The sequence below is a fragment of the Lepidochelys kempii genome, chromosome 9 (assembly GCF_965140285.1).
Source record: "Lepidochelys kempii isolate rLepKem1 chromosome 9, rLepKem1.hap1, whole genome shotgun sequence".
NCBI classification, from domain to species: Eukaryota; Metazoa; Chordata; order Testudines; family Cheloniidae; genus Lepidochelys; species Lepidochelys kempii.
In genome coordinates this window covers 9,696,506-9,711,670 of record NC_136388.1, presented here as the reverse complement: position 1 = coordinate 9,711,670, position 15,165 = coordinate 9,696,506, and the positions used below count along the sequence as shown (strand labels likewise).

The 15,165-nt window shown below is 41.2% G+C and overlaps 1 protein-coding gene across 2 annotated transcripts in view; it reads right to left on the bottom strand.

Moving 5' to 3' along the window:
* Positions 1–3,032: 3,032 nt before the first annotated feature.
* LAMP3 (lysosomal associated membrane protein 3) overlaps positions 3,033–15,165 on the bottom strand; it is a 33,734-nt gene continuing 21,601 nt past the window's right edge. The window contains exons 5-7 of one of the 2 annotated variants that reach the window (XM_073359267.1): positions 14,846–15,010; positions 7,745–7,905; positions 5,273–5,361 (exon numbers count right to left, since the gene is read on the bottom strand). In XM_073359267.1, coding sequence (XP_073215368.1) covers positions 7,766–7,905; positions 14,846–15,010 — 305 coding nt within the window. In that variant the 3' untranslated portion in view covers positions 5,273–5,361; positions 7,745–7,765. Of the gene's footprint in view, positions 5,362–7,744; positions 7,906–14,845; positions 15,011–15,165 lie in introns of both variants that reach the window. The other variant, XM_073359268.2, reaches the window with a different exon arrangement.

The following is a 15,165-nucleotide window of genomic DNA, read 5'->3' as shown; positions in this document are numbered from 1 at the left end:
GCTACTGTCAGAAGACAGGTTACTGGGCTAGATGGACCTTTGGTCTGACCCAGTATGGCTGTTCTTATGTTCTTATGCTCCAAGCAGAAGTCATTAATAGCTTAAAGTCTCAGTTAAGCTGTCACCTGACCCGCCTTAGTCCTGCCCCATGAGGCTGGAAGCAGCTAATTAATTATGGCACAGGTGTGGCTGGCCCCAGCTCCCCTTAAAGGAGGCAGTCTCCCTTAGACCCCAAGAAATTGTGCATGTACTGAAGTTGAAAGTGGAAAATAGTAAAATTACAGTACATTGTAAATAATTTTTAAACACCCACAGTGTGCTTACCACTGTATATGACACAGATAAGGACATAGTTTCAGAACCAAGGGCTTTACAATCTAGATAGATTGGGAGAATTAAGAGGGGAAAAAAAGTCTGGCATATTTAGAGAGTTGGATAAGATTAAAGATAAGGAAAGTCCAAATACTAGTCCCCTCTTTCCACACACACATTAATATGTGTAGACTGTGAGCAGCATAGTCCATTTGAACTTTGAATACATTTTCCGTAAGAAGAAGAGAGATACTAAAACTTGTCATGTTGTGACAGAGTGGACAGCATTAGAACTATTAAAATATTGGTCAGCCCCATATGCATTATACGTTAGAAATTAAAGGGAAATAGGAAAGTCCCTGCAAAGATGTGTGCCAAAACCACATTTCTGTGTCCCTGGTCTGTGTGGACTTTGATTTTCATGTTAAAAGCTTCCTGTTTTTCCACAACCTTATAGTGTTCTTTGTGAATGTCAGGAGAGTAAAATGCAACCTATTCATTTTTATTTTTATTTTTTAAATAAACAGTGAAGTTAGCATTTGAACAGATGAGACAACAACATGTTTTAGAATGCGCAGGTGTGAGGATCAGGAAGTTACATGGGGTGTGGTGAAGGAAGGGGCCAGTAGAGAAAGGGAAGTGTGGGCTCTTGGGTGTTTTGTGGCTGGCTGGGAAAGTACTGCTACCAACAAAGTTGTTCCTGTGGCTCAACATGCCTGCAGCAAAAGTACGTCGCTGCATCATTGACAATGATCTGCAGAGACTGCTGACCAGAGGAAGGCTGAGAGTAAGAAAGTGGGCACCCACAAGAAATCCTTTATGTAATCTCTTTTGGCATAGACCATATTTCTTGTATATTAGCATAATGATTTTTTGTTATATGATTAAATACAAATCCATTCTTCAAGTATTCAACTGTGTGGATCCCACTGTATGTATGCATGCAAGCCATGTGCATGAGATTGAAATCTTTGCACAGCTGTGTCCATTGGACCTGTGTTCTGTATGTCTCCCCTCCCCAGCCGTGGGCTTAAACCATGCATCAGTACCCTGTCCCTGCCCATGGCAGCAAGAAAGAACCAGGCTGTGTCTGCTTGCTACCCTTCACACATTCACCAAACCTAGTTTTATCTAGCTAGGTAAAACACTAGATTCCCTCTCTCCCCCCCCACCCCCCCCGCCACCTCTTTAACAAAAAAAACCCCAAACCCTTATATTTCTCTCAGTACTCTGCACCAAAACCACTTACCTGACAGATGTGAAGCATTTGGGCTTCAATCCTGTCTGGTTTTTGACAGCCTCATTCTTCTTACAGGTGATCATAACCCTTGTTTAGTTGCCTCAGCGAGAGCCATGTGCCTGACTGTTGCTCCATCTGCCATTTGTTCTCCTTAAAATAAGGAAAATCTAGAGACATCCGGCTAACATATTATTTGGAGCAAACTAAAAGGACTACTTCAGACTCAGAAGAACAGGCAGCAAACTCCCAGATGGGAGCTTCTACCTCTAAATCCCAGTTTGTCAGCATCCTCGGCTGCTGAGAAGTGACTCCAAAGACCAGGAGTGGTAAGAAGTTTGATCTGGCACCTACAGGCCATGAAGCAGCCACCAAAGACAGCTCAGCACTGATAGTTGTCCAAAGACAAGGTAGATCAGAGCACTAGATCATATATGGTTACTGGCACCAATCTTCCTTCCCTAAAAATGGGAAATTCGAGAGGCTTAAGAAGAACTATTCACCTTCACTTTCCTTCAGAGAACTGAACACAAAGCCCTCTCTTACTACAGGGATAAGTACTACTAGTCCAACTTCTGGCTCAGCACTGAAGGGCCCGAAGAATATCCTGGGCCCTGCGTCCAGTACAGATTTGTCAACCCTGAAAATGGCAGTTTGGACACTCGGGCTGGCACCAACAATCAAGCACTAATGGTTCTGGCTGACTTATTGCTGTTGGAAGTTACCTCCCCTAGTACCTTCATCCAGCACTGACTCCAACATCTAAGTTTATAGTACTCACATTACCTCACAGATCGGCACTGCCATTAGAGGAGATCTATTCCTCCTCCCACTCTCCTGACCAAATCATCTCCCCTCATGGCCATGGCTCAGCAGTCTGTCTTGGGATGACCTTGCCAGGCAATCTGAAGGCCTAGAGGTCAAATTACAGTCTACCACCCCCTAATGCTCCCCAGGTTCCCCTGGTCAGGCAGAGCTGCACAGGAAAAGGGGTAGGGGCATCCCAGCCCAGGATCCTAGGGGAAAGGGGGAAAGGGAATCGCTAGCTGGTACAACTACCCAGCTTCCCCTGTGCCACTTCCTCCCCAGCCCATTCTCCCCTGAGTTTGGGGCATAGTCATGGCACTCAGATTCCCTCTCAGCAGAGGATTACGCCTTCAGCCTCAATATTTAAAACAGTCAGTTGGGTCTTCCCAGCTCGCTTTCCAGTGTCCACTTGCTCCCCCTTAGAAGGGATGAAGAAAAAGGGGGTCAGGCATTGGCTGCCCAGTTGGGACTTACCCAGTCCAGGGTCTTCCCCTGTAAATTCCTCTGTCCTAGAGGCTTCAACTAGCCTATCCTTCCCACTCCTCCTGCTTGCCTCTCAGACTCTCCTTTTAAGCAGGCCCACCATTTGGAGCATGCTTTGCAGCTGCTGAGGGGCAGGGCCTTCTTGGCCCAGTACTGCCCCATTACTCTTTGAGTCTTAGTGAGGGGTCTGTAAACCCCATCACAATGTAACACAGCACTCAACAGATACAACAAATTCACAAAACACACATATTTAAAATGGCTGAAAACAATCTTTATTACAGAAACTCCAACAGTAGAAAAGTACAGCACATACATGATTTTCATAACTAGGTAATTATGTTGGGACCCATTGATAATGGCAGGATAACAGTTAAGGAGATAAGTCAATAAGCTAATGGTGTCTGTATTCTCAAGAAGTGCATTTAAATCTCCCACCCCTCTCCTTGCAGCTATTTGCAGCCAATTTTTATATTGGGCTTTATTTGCCCTTTGTGAAGGAAATAAAGCTTTGCATTATTATCTTATTGGCTTTTTGTCTAAGAACAAGTATGAGCTTGGTATAATATGTGATATGCCCTTTCTTGTTAGGTTGTATCTTGCATTTGCAGTAGGATGTAGTACATGATCTAGACTGTGATTTTTAGTTGAAGCCTAAGGGAGTTAGGGATTTTAGCAGGGTGTTTTTGTATCTAGTTCTATGATCCAACATTGTGTGCGAGATGTTGGAGAAGAGGTGGACTTTGGCAAGGAACAACTATGGCAAGGAGAAGCGGGGCCGCTCGGTTAGGTAGCATTGTCAGCACTGATGATCCGTTCAGATGAGAAAAAGCAAATAGTAGAAGAAATGGATTGGGTTAAGAGTGGTATTAGTGTGACAGCATGTCCAATATACAGAATATTATACGGTCAATTCTTAAAAATCTCACTGCATGTTACTCCTGTGCAACCCGTACTTTGTATGGAATGTTTCCTCAAACAATACATTTAGCAACAAAACCCTGCAACCAAGAGCCACTAAATCTGTAGATTTCCCCCCACTGAAGCTGGAAGCTCCTAAGAAACGCATATGAACAATTACTCAGAAGAGAAGCCACGCACCAAATATTAAGCTAAATTCTGGCAGGAAATGAGCATAAGTGCCTGCCAAAAAATTGCATGCAGCAGCTCAAGCAGCAAGTTTGCTGCCTACTCTTACTTCCCATAACACTCAAGGCAACACTTCCTGACCAAGCTATTGCCCCTACCTACATCTCTACTGCCATTTGTTCGTGCTTCTTGAAAACATCTGTTCCTGGGATTGAGTAGATTGGGTGTTACTGATTGTCAGAGAATGGGTTCACATTGAGGGCCAGATCCTCAGCAACTGTAAAGCAGTGAAGGTCCATTGACTCCTCAGCTGGTGTAAAAATCACTGTATCTGCACTGGCTTTTTAGTTTGTATAAGTGGCCATAGCGTCAATGGCTTCAATGACTCTTTGCTGATTTACACCAGCTATGGATCTGGCCCTATAGCTGCATTTGCATTGTACACTGCATCAGTGCCAGTTGGTACAAATCTATCATTTTACTCATTGCAAGGAAAAGGATTGCATTTAACTTTTTTTTTTAAATAAAAAAGACCCTTCCCCCCCAACACGGAAAAAAAACAAGATAAACATAAACTCAAACATTATTCACCACTAACAGTTTGATTTATAACTCTAGTCCAAAGTATGCAATAGAATGTATTTATTTTGCATCATCCATAAAAATGGCACAGGGCACTGCACAATGAAACACAGTTAAATTATCAGTAATCAAGACTAGTTAAAGCAAGAGTAAATAGGTCTCTCTTCAACTGGGTATCAAATGTTAAAAGACTTCATGGCTTTAATTGTGAATAAAACAAACACAATGTATACATGCATAACTTTAGAAGGACCCAGTCAGAAAGGTTTACAGCCTGATCCCGTGAGCTGCTGTGCTCCTTCAGCAGCCCTCAGGATTATGCCCTTAAAATGCCAGTAACATGCTGGGAGAGTAATGGTTACATTGCATGTTCTTTGTAAATTCAGTTTTCAAATTTGTGCTCTTCCGTATAGCAACCCATTTCCTACGTATGATCCATAAACTGTGTTGTAAAAACAACAGTTGAATTTAAATAGGCCACTGAAAATCCTCTTTCTGAACACAAGTGAACTGTATTAAACCTGTTCCCCTTCTTCTCAGTTGCAGGTAGCTCAATAAACTGACCAGGTACTTGATTTCATAACTAGATACACATACTCTGGCGTTTTACATTGTTCTAACAGTGTTATTAGAAGGAAAATTATGGCAGACTTGAAATTCTAAAATCTTTTCATGAAATGATTCTCATTATTTATATGAAATTATTTTGATCTACTAGATTCTCTGGTACGCAGATGATTTACGCTTAAGGCAGACCGCATAGAGGATGAGTGCCAGGATGCCGGCGATAAAGATCACGAAGAAGCCAATCGCAGGAAAAATGATGTTGAAGTCAGCTGCACACTCCTCCACTAGAAGGGGAAAAAATATGTTAGGTAAAATTTAGTGATGCTGACACTGACTGAATCTGTCAGCCCTTCATGAAGTGATCTTTGAATACTGGAACATTAGAATCATTTGATCAGTTGTAGTCGTTTGAAAGGACCATATCTCTTCTGCTTATTACGCTACTTTACAATGATATCCAAGTACCTCTCCTTTTGCTGACTGGTTTTAAATTTAGTTTGATGCTTTTGTGGATTTAAAGGTGCTGCAAAATGGTCTTTCATTTTTACAGGCAAACCGAAAGAACATTTCTGGTAATGAACAGTTACTTTCATAGACAGATTTTAAGGTCAGAATGAATCATGATGATCGTCTAGTCTGACCTCCTGCATAACACAGACCAGCCCCACATCACAGCATCCATGTGGAGGGAATTTTTCTCCCTTAATGTGTAAGTGAGAAAGCAATTAATGGTTTAACTAAGCAGTAGTAAAATATCAAAACAACTTTTAAACTTTAAACAAAATGGGCCAGATAGTGATTTGAATTACCCTGGTGCAAATCCAGAGTGAGTCCACTGCAGTAAATGAAGTTACTCCAGATTTATGCTATTACTTAACTGATATAAAATTTTGGCCCAATGTTATCTATTTATTATTGCATTTTTTTCAAACTAAACTAAGTGATCAGGAATTCCTTATATAGCACGTTTTTCTAGACTCCCATCCTGCAGTCCTTATCCAGGCAAAACTCCCACTCACAGCAGAACGTAGCTCATTACCGTTATTAATAGGGAGGGTTTTCACTGTTCTCTTATTTTATACTGCTCTCTCATTTTAAAATATTTTCATATTTAATTTCTCCTCACTTTGATGTATTTTGTCACAGTGGGTTAGGTTTTTTGGTTTTTGTATGTTTGTCTTTTTAACTTTGTAAATCTTTTGTAAGATGAAGATTTAAATCAACCAAAACCCCTCACTTTAAAATCATCTCAAAATCAATTACTGTATATATCTCTCAATCACACAATTAGTAGGAAACAGAGACCAAAGCATTCCATACAGCATGCTTTAAAATTAAGCCAAATTATTTCCATGTGCAGATCCAGCACCTCAGTTTACAAGCATGAGATTCATCCTTGTGCAGAGGGCCTACACACCATTTAAGTCCCACAAGAATCTTCAAAATGTAGCTTAAGTGGGTCTTCATTTGTTCATAGACCTTTGTGGGCCTTCTGCAGTCAACACCATTTAATATTAAATATTCACCGATGGTGTGTTTTTAATAACCCGAGTGTCTTCCTATACTTAGGATAGGAGAAAGCATAGTATCATCATTACCTCAGCATGGCAATTGTTGAGTTTTATGGCAATCACTGTAACTATTCTGAATAGGAAGTGATTTTATTCAGGAGCTCCCAAGAGAAAACGTCTTAAATATTGGTCTCATTGGATCCCCGAGCCCACCTGAACTCACCCCTGCCTTAACCTACACATACACAGTAGAGTCTCAGGACACTACCCCATGTTTTCTGCCCTTCTGTATTAGATCTCTCTATGCTGTATTGTGACATGGGGTTAATACTGACATGCTTTTTATAGCCACAGATGGCTCATTCTATCCCCCTGGAGCCGACATTTTAAAAGAAATCCACTGTCTTAGATATATTTCTTTTTCCTTTTTATGTTTTTTTAAAAAATGGAAATAAAGCTCCCAAGAAAATAGAAAATTATCCAGCATTTAAAATCTGCCTCTGGAGTGGGCATCAAAGCAGCCCGATCTGTCTGTGAAAGTGCTACAGCACTAATATGTATCTCACATTGCCACAGCAGGGCCTGTTTAGCCAATGGAATTAGTAGGAAAGAGCAGAGACTAATATAATACTAGCCCTAATGCTCATAGGGTGAGTGTGCACATTTTTGTGGAGGGGAGCAGAGGCAACCTGTCCAGCCATGATGATTCTTGTCATAGAATCACTGAATATCAGGGTTGGAAGGGGTCCTCAGGAGTGCATCTAGTCCAAGCCCCTGCTCAAAGCAGGACCAATCCCCCTTCTGCACATGTGGCTTCCCATAAGAGCATCACTGAGCACTGGTTCTACAGAATCTCCTGTGAATATAGACTTAGTCCTGTGAGAGAGTGTCTTACATGCCCAATAGTTGACCATCTCCTTAGACCCTAACAGCATATCCCTAAACTCATCCATTTATCATTTGTTCTGTCTTCTAAGCACCCATAATTTTGTTGGCTCTTTTTCAGGAACACAATAGATCTTAAGTGTTACCTCTTCAACATATTGCATGCTAGCTTTAAACACATGGCCTCATCTCATTTAAAAATATAGCTCTTTGACTATAGATTTGACAACTGGAAGCCAAGATTCCCAAGGCCTCTATACTTGCTACGCACATTTTGAAGTGTGTGGGCAATTCAGATGCGTTCATATCCTCTATTTGGCTTTCTTCTGGAAATTAGCCCGAAGGCAAGTACAATGACAAACAATCCCAGAATGCTCAGGCCCAATGCAATAGGGATTGTTCTCCTGTTTCTGTCAAGAGAGCATTCTTCCTCTGCAATCAAAGTTAGAATATAGAGTATGCATTAGATCAAAACAACACACTCCTAGAATATATGCCAATGTAGATACTTTCAAGAACATAGCTACTGGGGACAACCCAGAACTCTATGTCATTGCTGAACTCAGTAGGTTTTTCTTTATGGAGGGATCACATCTCACAAAAACATACTTGCCTACTTGGTAATAGCTATATTCTTTGTGGAGAATCTGTTCTGCTTTATCACATACACACACACACACACACAAAATCTGATACACATTTAGGGCTTGAACCTGTGGAGTACTCCATGCATACAGTGCCAGATTAAAAATAATGAGCAAGACTGGTATCTGACATGAAGGAGAACCTCTGCTGTGCAGCTTTCGGTTACTCCTGCCTAATAGTCTGCCTGGTGCAAAGGTTGCGGATCTCTCGAGACATCTAGTTAGACTTACGTAGTGCTAGGGAGGAGCTGGTGGTCATGGTACATGTAGGTACCAATGACATAGGGAGGGATAGGAGAGAGGTCCTGAAGGCCTAATTTAGGCTGCTAGGTAAGAGATTGAAGTTCAGGACCTCCATGGTAGTAATCTCTGAAATGCTTCCTGTTCCACGTGCATGGCCAGTTAGACAGGCAGAACTGCCGGGTCTCGATGCATGGATGAGACGATGGTGTATGGAGGAGGGGTTTAGATTCATTAGGAACTGGGGAAACTTTGGGGAAAGGGGAGCCTATACAGGAAGGATGGGCTCCGCCTAAAGCAAAATGGAACCAGATTGCTGGCGCTTAACTTTAAAAAGTTCCTAGAGCAGTTTTTAAACTAAGGGCTGGGGGAAAGCCGACAGGTGTGGAGGAGCACATGGTTTGGACAGAGACATCCCTTAGGGAGGATCTATTAATGGAGATTCTCTATGTCCTAGAAGGAGGAGAGGATGGAAGATGATAAAATACAGGTAGGATCTGATGAGAAACAGTCAAATGAAAAAAAGTCCCATTCAATTACATCATGTAATGGCAGACAGCTAAAAAGTAGCAAGTTTTAAAAGTGCTTATATAGCAATGCTAGAAGTCTAAATAATAAGATGAATGAAATAGAGTGCCTCATATTAAATTAGGATATTGATATAATAGGCATCACAGAAACTTGGTAGAATGAGGATAATCAATGGGACACAGTAATACCAGGGTACAAAATATATTGGAAGGTCAGAACAGGTCGTGCTGGTGGGGGAGTGGCACTATATGTGAAAGAAAGCATAGAATCAAAAATGAAGTAAAAATCTTAAATGAACCAAACTGTACCATAGAATCTCTATGGATAGTAATTCCATGGTCTAATCATAAGAATATAGCAGGAGGAATACATACAGACCACCTGACCAGGATAGTGATAGTGACTGAAGTGCTCTGGGAGATTAGAGAAGCTATTAAAATAAAAAACTCAGTAATAATGGGGGATTTCAATTATCCCCATATTGACTAGGTACATGTCACTTCAGGACGGGATGCAGAGATACAGTTTCTCGACACCTTAAATGGCTGCTTATTGGAACAGCTAGTCCTGGAACCCACAAGAGGAGAGGCAGTTCTTGGTTTAGTCCTAAGTGGAGCACAGGATCTGGTCCAAGAGGTGAGTATAGCTGGACCACTTGGTAATAGTGACCATAATATAATTAACTTTAACATCCCTGTGGCGGGGAAAACACCACAGCAGTCCAACACTGTAGCATTTAATTTCAGAAAGGGGAACTACACAAAGATGAGGAGGTTAGTTAAACAGAAATTAAAAGGTACAGCGCCAAAGGTGAAATCCCTGCAAGCTGCATGGAAACTTCTTAATAGAGGGTCAGCTTAATAGAGTTAAGTATATAACTTAACTCACTGTAGAGGGTCAACTTAAATCTATACCCCAAATTAAAAAACATAGTAAGAGAACCAAAAAAAGTGCCACCATGGCTAAACAACAAAGTAAAAGAAGCAGTGAGTGGCAAAAAGGCATCCTTTAAAAAGTGGAAGTTAAATCCTAGTGAGGAAAATAGAAAGGAGCATGAACTTTGGCAAATGAAGTGTAAAAATATAATTAGGAAGACCAAAAAAGAATTTGAAGAACAACTAGCCAAAGACTCAAAAAATAATAGCAAAATTTTTTTTAATACATCAGAAGCAGGAAGCCTGCTAAACAGCCAGTGGGGCCACTGGACGATCGAGATGCTAAAGGAGCGCTCAAGGACGGTAAGGCCATTGCGGAGAAACTCAATTAATTCTTTACATCGGTCTTCACAGCTGAGTATATGAGGGAGATTCCCAAACCTGAGCCATTCTTTTTAGGTGACAAATCTGAGGAACTGTCCCAGATTGAGGTGTCATTAGAGGAGGTTTTGGAACAAATTGATAAAATAAACAGTAAGAAGTCACCAGGACCAGATGGTATTCACCCAAGAGTTCTGAAGGAACTGAAAAGTGAAACTGCGGAACTACTAACTTTACTCTGTAAACTATCATTTAAATCAGCTTCTGGACCAAATGAGTGGAAGATAGCTAATAGGACACCAATTTTTAAAATGGGCCCCAGAGGTGATCCCGGCAATTACAGGGTGGAAAACTTGACTTCATACCAGGCAAACTTGTTGAAACTATAGTAAAGAACAAAATTGTCTGACACATGGATCTACATAATTTGTTGGAGAAGAGTCAACATGTTTTTTGTAAAGGGAAAGCATACCTCAGCAATCTACGAGAATTCTTTGAGCGGGTCAACAAGCATGTGGACAAGGGGGATCCAGTGGATATAATGTATTTAAATTTTCAGAAAGCCTTTGAGAAGGTCCCTCACCAAAGGCTCTTAAGCAAAGTAAGCTGTCATGGTATAAGAGGGAAGGTCCTGTCATGGATTGGTAACTGGTTAAAAGATAGGAAACAAAGGGGAGGAATAAATGGTCAGTTTTCAGAATGGTAAATAGTGGTGTCCACCAGGGGTCTGTACTGGGACCAGCCCTATTCAACATATTCCTAAATGATCTGGGAAAAGGGATAAACAGCGAGGTGGCAAAATGTGCAAATGATACAAAACTACTCAATATAATTTAGTCCCAGGCAGATTGCAAAAAGCTACAGAAGGATCTCTCAAAACTGGGTGACTGGGCAACAAAATGGCAGATGAAATTCATTGTTGATAAATGCAAAGTGATGCACATTGAAAAACATAATGTCAACTATACATATAAACTAATGGGGTCTAAATTAGCTGTTACCACTCAAGAAAGAGATCTTGGAGTCATTGTGGATAGTTCTCTGAAAACATTTATTCAATGTGCAGTGGCAGTCAAAAAAGCGAGCAGAATGTTGGGCATCATTAAGAAAGGCATAGATAATAAGACAGAAATATCGTATTGCCTCTATATAAATTCATAGTACACCCACATCTTGAATACTGCGTGCAGATGAGGTCGCCCCCCTCTCAAAAAAGATATATTGGAATTGGAAAAGGTTCAGAAAAGGGCAACAAAAATGATTAGGGTATGGAACGGCTTCCATGTGAGGAGAGATCAATAAGACTGGGATTTTTCAGCTTGGAAAAGAGACAGCTAAGGCGGTATATGATAGTGGTCTATAAAATTATGACTGGTGTGGAGAAAGCAAATAAGGAAGTGCTATTTACTCCTTCTCATAACACAAGAATTAGGAGTCACCAAATGAAATTAATAGGCAGCAGGTTTAAAACAAACAAAAGGAAGTATTTCTTCACACAACGCACAGTCAACCTGTGGAACTCTTTGCCAGAAGATGTTGTGAAGGCCAAGACTATAACATTGTTCAAAAAAGAACTAGATAAATTCATGGAGGATAGGTCCATCAATGGCTATTAGCCAGGATGGACGGGATGGTATCCCTAGCCTCTGTTTGCCAGAAGCTGGGAATGAGCAACAGGGAATGGATCACTTGATGATTACCTGTTCTGTTCATTCCCTCTGGGTCATCTGGCAATTGGCCACTGTCAGAAGGCCTCTTATGTGATGCTTTGAGTACAGTAGTTTCCTCTGATCAATTAAATCCTTTACATATGATCACGAATCATCACAGCTCAGCAGCCAATCCAGTTTACACCCAAAATATGCTAGTGTCCAAGTAACTTTCTTCCACTGTGAATTATGCCTAGTACCTTGGGCACAGCAGGAAGGAAAGATGTTGACTGTCCTCCAAGAAAGATAAAAGTCTCTCCATGTCTATGACATACAATACTAAATCACAGAGTGTTAGTAAAACTGTATGATTCTTTTTCCTGCTGTTAATCTTAACTTCAATTCTTTTTAACCTCCTGGTAATAGTGTCTGCATTGCTACAGGCTTTGGTGACCTGTGGCTTCGTTTAATCTTCTCAGCAGAGGGGAATCTTTACACCAGCAATATGTAACTAATCTGGAGCATATTCTGGAGTATAAAATGTCATCTATAATTCCAGAACTACCACACTGCTTATCCCCCCACTCCTGATCCAGTTCTTACCTGATCCTGTTGGTGGACTAGCTCGGTGGTTTCATCTGGTGCTGGGTGCCACTTTTTTTAAAAGTAAGCCTTTGGTGAATTCAGGACTGTATTAAAGCTACGCAGCTGCTGTAATCTACATTCAAACTCTCCACAAGTCTGCGGATGTCTGGATCAGGGATGTTGGTTTGGGGGCAACTCTGGGTTGTGAGCACTGAGAACTATTTCCAGTATATGGAAGTGTGATTCAAAAGTAACTTTTAGGGGTTTCCAAACAAACCAGAACAGGCCAAACTCCTCCCTAATGTAACTCCATTGTGGTTTATACAAAATCATAAGTATCTTGAAACCCACTGTCACTCCTGCTGGTGTTTTCTTTCTTCCTTTTTTTTTTTTTTTTAAAGATAAGCAAATCTGGTGCAATGGAAGTGAAACTGCACTGTCTCAGAGACGTGACGTAAGAAGGCAATTTGTGTGGCTGCTTTATAGAGCCAGCTTTCACTGGGGATTTTTCATGCATCATCTGCATATAGAACAGTATGTAACTTTGTCATAACTGTTTCTTAGCCATTGGGGGAATTTTTTTAACCAAAGCTACCTGCCTTCTGGCCTTTTGGCTAAGATCCAATATAACATCATTTTGGAGATGTCCTTGATTAGCAGGCTATCTCCTGTTATAGGGAGACAGACTATATGATCTAATAGGCCTTTTCCATGTGTTACCATACCAAAATCCCAGGTCTGAATAAACCTCTTTATTCTTTTGGGTAGTTCAGATCTGAATTTGGAGACCAACTATGATCCACATCAGCTCAGTTTTGTTGTATGGAAAAAACCTTTGTCAGAATGTGTTTACGTTAAAACAAATGCCAACTAAATCTTGCAAATTCAGCTTTAATTTTAAGAACTTTTAAAAATACATTGGGGGGGGGAAACGTGAAGAAGATGATGTCATAGGGAACTGCAGGGGGTCCATGAAGAACCCAGTATAGTAAATGTAGTGAAGTCCCAATCACTTCATTGGACCGGGCATGTTGTTAGGATGATGGAAGACACAACCAAACAAGGCATTTCTTGGAAGGACATCCTTGTGGTGTCCAACCTCATGACTAATAAGGAGAAGATGGAGGGATAACAGTGAGCAAAGTGTAAGAGCTTTTAATGTGAATTACCCTCAACTGGAAAAATATGCCCTTGACAGAAAGGGATAGGGACAAATTTTGAGAGTGACCAAGGTCCTCCATAGTCTACAGAGCCAGGAAGCAGTAGTAGAGAAAAACACACAGTTTCCCACTGTATTACCTTCTATGCATAATGAGAAGTACTAGCCTGCCTGGAGGAGGAGGAGCTGAAATGCTGAACTAACAAAGGAAGAACAACAATTTAGTTTTAACAGAGTCAAAAGAGAAAATTAGACAGGGAAGGGGAATCAAGGAAATGATCTTTTGAAAGCAAGTAGAACATCAGAGGGCAAAGGAAGAGCTATGCGCCTTTTCTTTTAATGTGTGTAAATGGCAGGAGAAATGAGAAATCTGCTTGACTGCTTAGGTTTGGGTATGGTGCCATTATCATAGAATATTAGCACCTTATATGAATTAAAAGCAAAAGACAATAGTGATCATCCTTTCTCTTTCTTCTGAGTGGGTAGCACTAAGCTACTCGACTGGTTTGTGTTTGCATGTCTGTATACAAGAGGAGCTTGTTCAAGGAAAGCCAACTTGAAGAGATGAGCTTTGCATTTAGTGTTGAATATAGGCAGGCTGGTGGTCATTCTTGCTGGACCTTTTCTGATAGTGAGTTCCATAGTCTCTAGGTCAAGACCTACTAAAAGTTCCATCTCCTGCATGCCACAGGTGTTCCCTACTGGATGGCAGTTTCATCATTCCAGTGAAGTGGAGCTGTTGTGGGAAATCTTGGTTCTAAAGGGATAGATGTTCTCCAAGGTAGCTAGTCCCAGAGACAGCTTTGACAACAGAGACCTTGAAATGGACTCTGTATACAATGGGTAGGAGGACAGGAAGCCAATGCAATGGTTGTAAATACATTTCTAGTAGCATTGGGAAAGCAAGAGGAGGTGGGGTATAGAACAGTCTCTGAGAGACAGGTATGGTCAAGGATGGTAAATTTTTAAGGATGAAGGGAAATAGAGCATGTTTATAGGCAGAGGGAAAGGAGCCAAAAGTCAAAGAGAGGCTTTCTGCTTCATGCCCTGGCCTGAAGTATGAGTGGGAGAGACCGATGATACCAACAGCTGGCAGGTGGAAGCACTGGGGAAGCAGTTTGCCTTAGAGAGCCATTACTTTACATTGATTTTCCACATATTTAACAGAGCCACCATATCTCCAGCCTGCCAGCCCACAGTGAGAAAAGCCTCCTGGCTACATTAATAACATTGAAATGCTATCCAGTTGCAAATCTTTAGCTTCTGGAGCCACAAAATAAGCCTGAATGAGCTAACTCTCTAACATACCTTTCCCAAACTGGTTACCAACAATGGCAAAGGCTTGGAGTTGGGTGTTAACAGTGAGCAGCTGGAAGTTGTCTGCCAGGTTCACCATCTGTTTGCTGAGACACTTAAATGAATTCCCCATCGTAGCTGTAAACAGCTGCTTGCTTGTAACATTATGCCATGAACCTGGAGGCCACAAAGAGAGAGAGAGAGAGACAAATTGGAAGAGACAATAACTCTATGGAAACATTTCTGAGGATGAGTGGTGGCTGATTCTAAAGAGCCTTTGTTCCACAACGCTTTGGGAGGGCAGTAGCCACTTCTGTGGGTGCATATTGGAA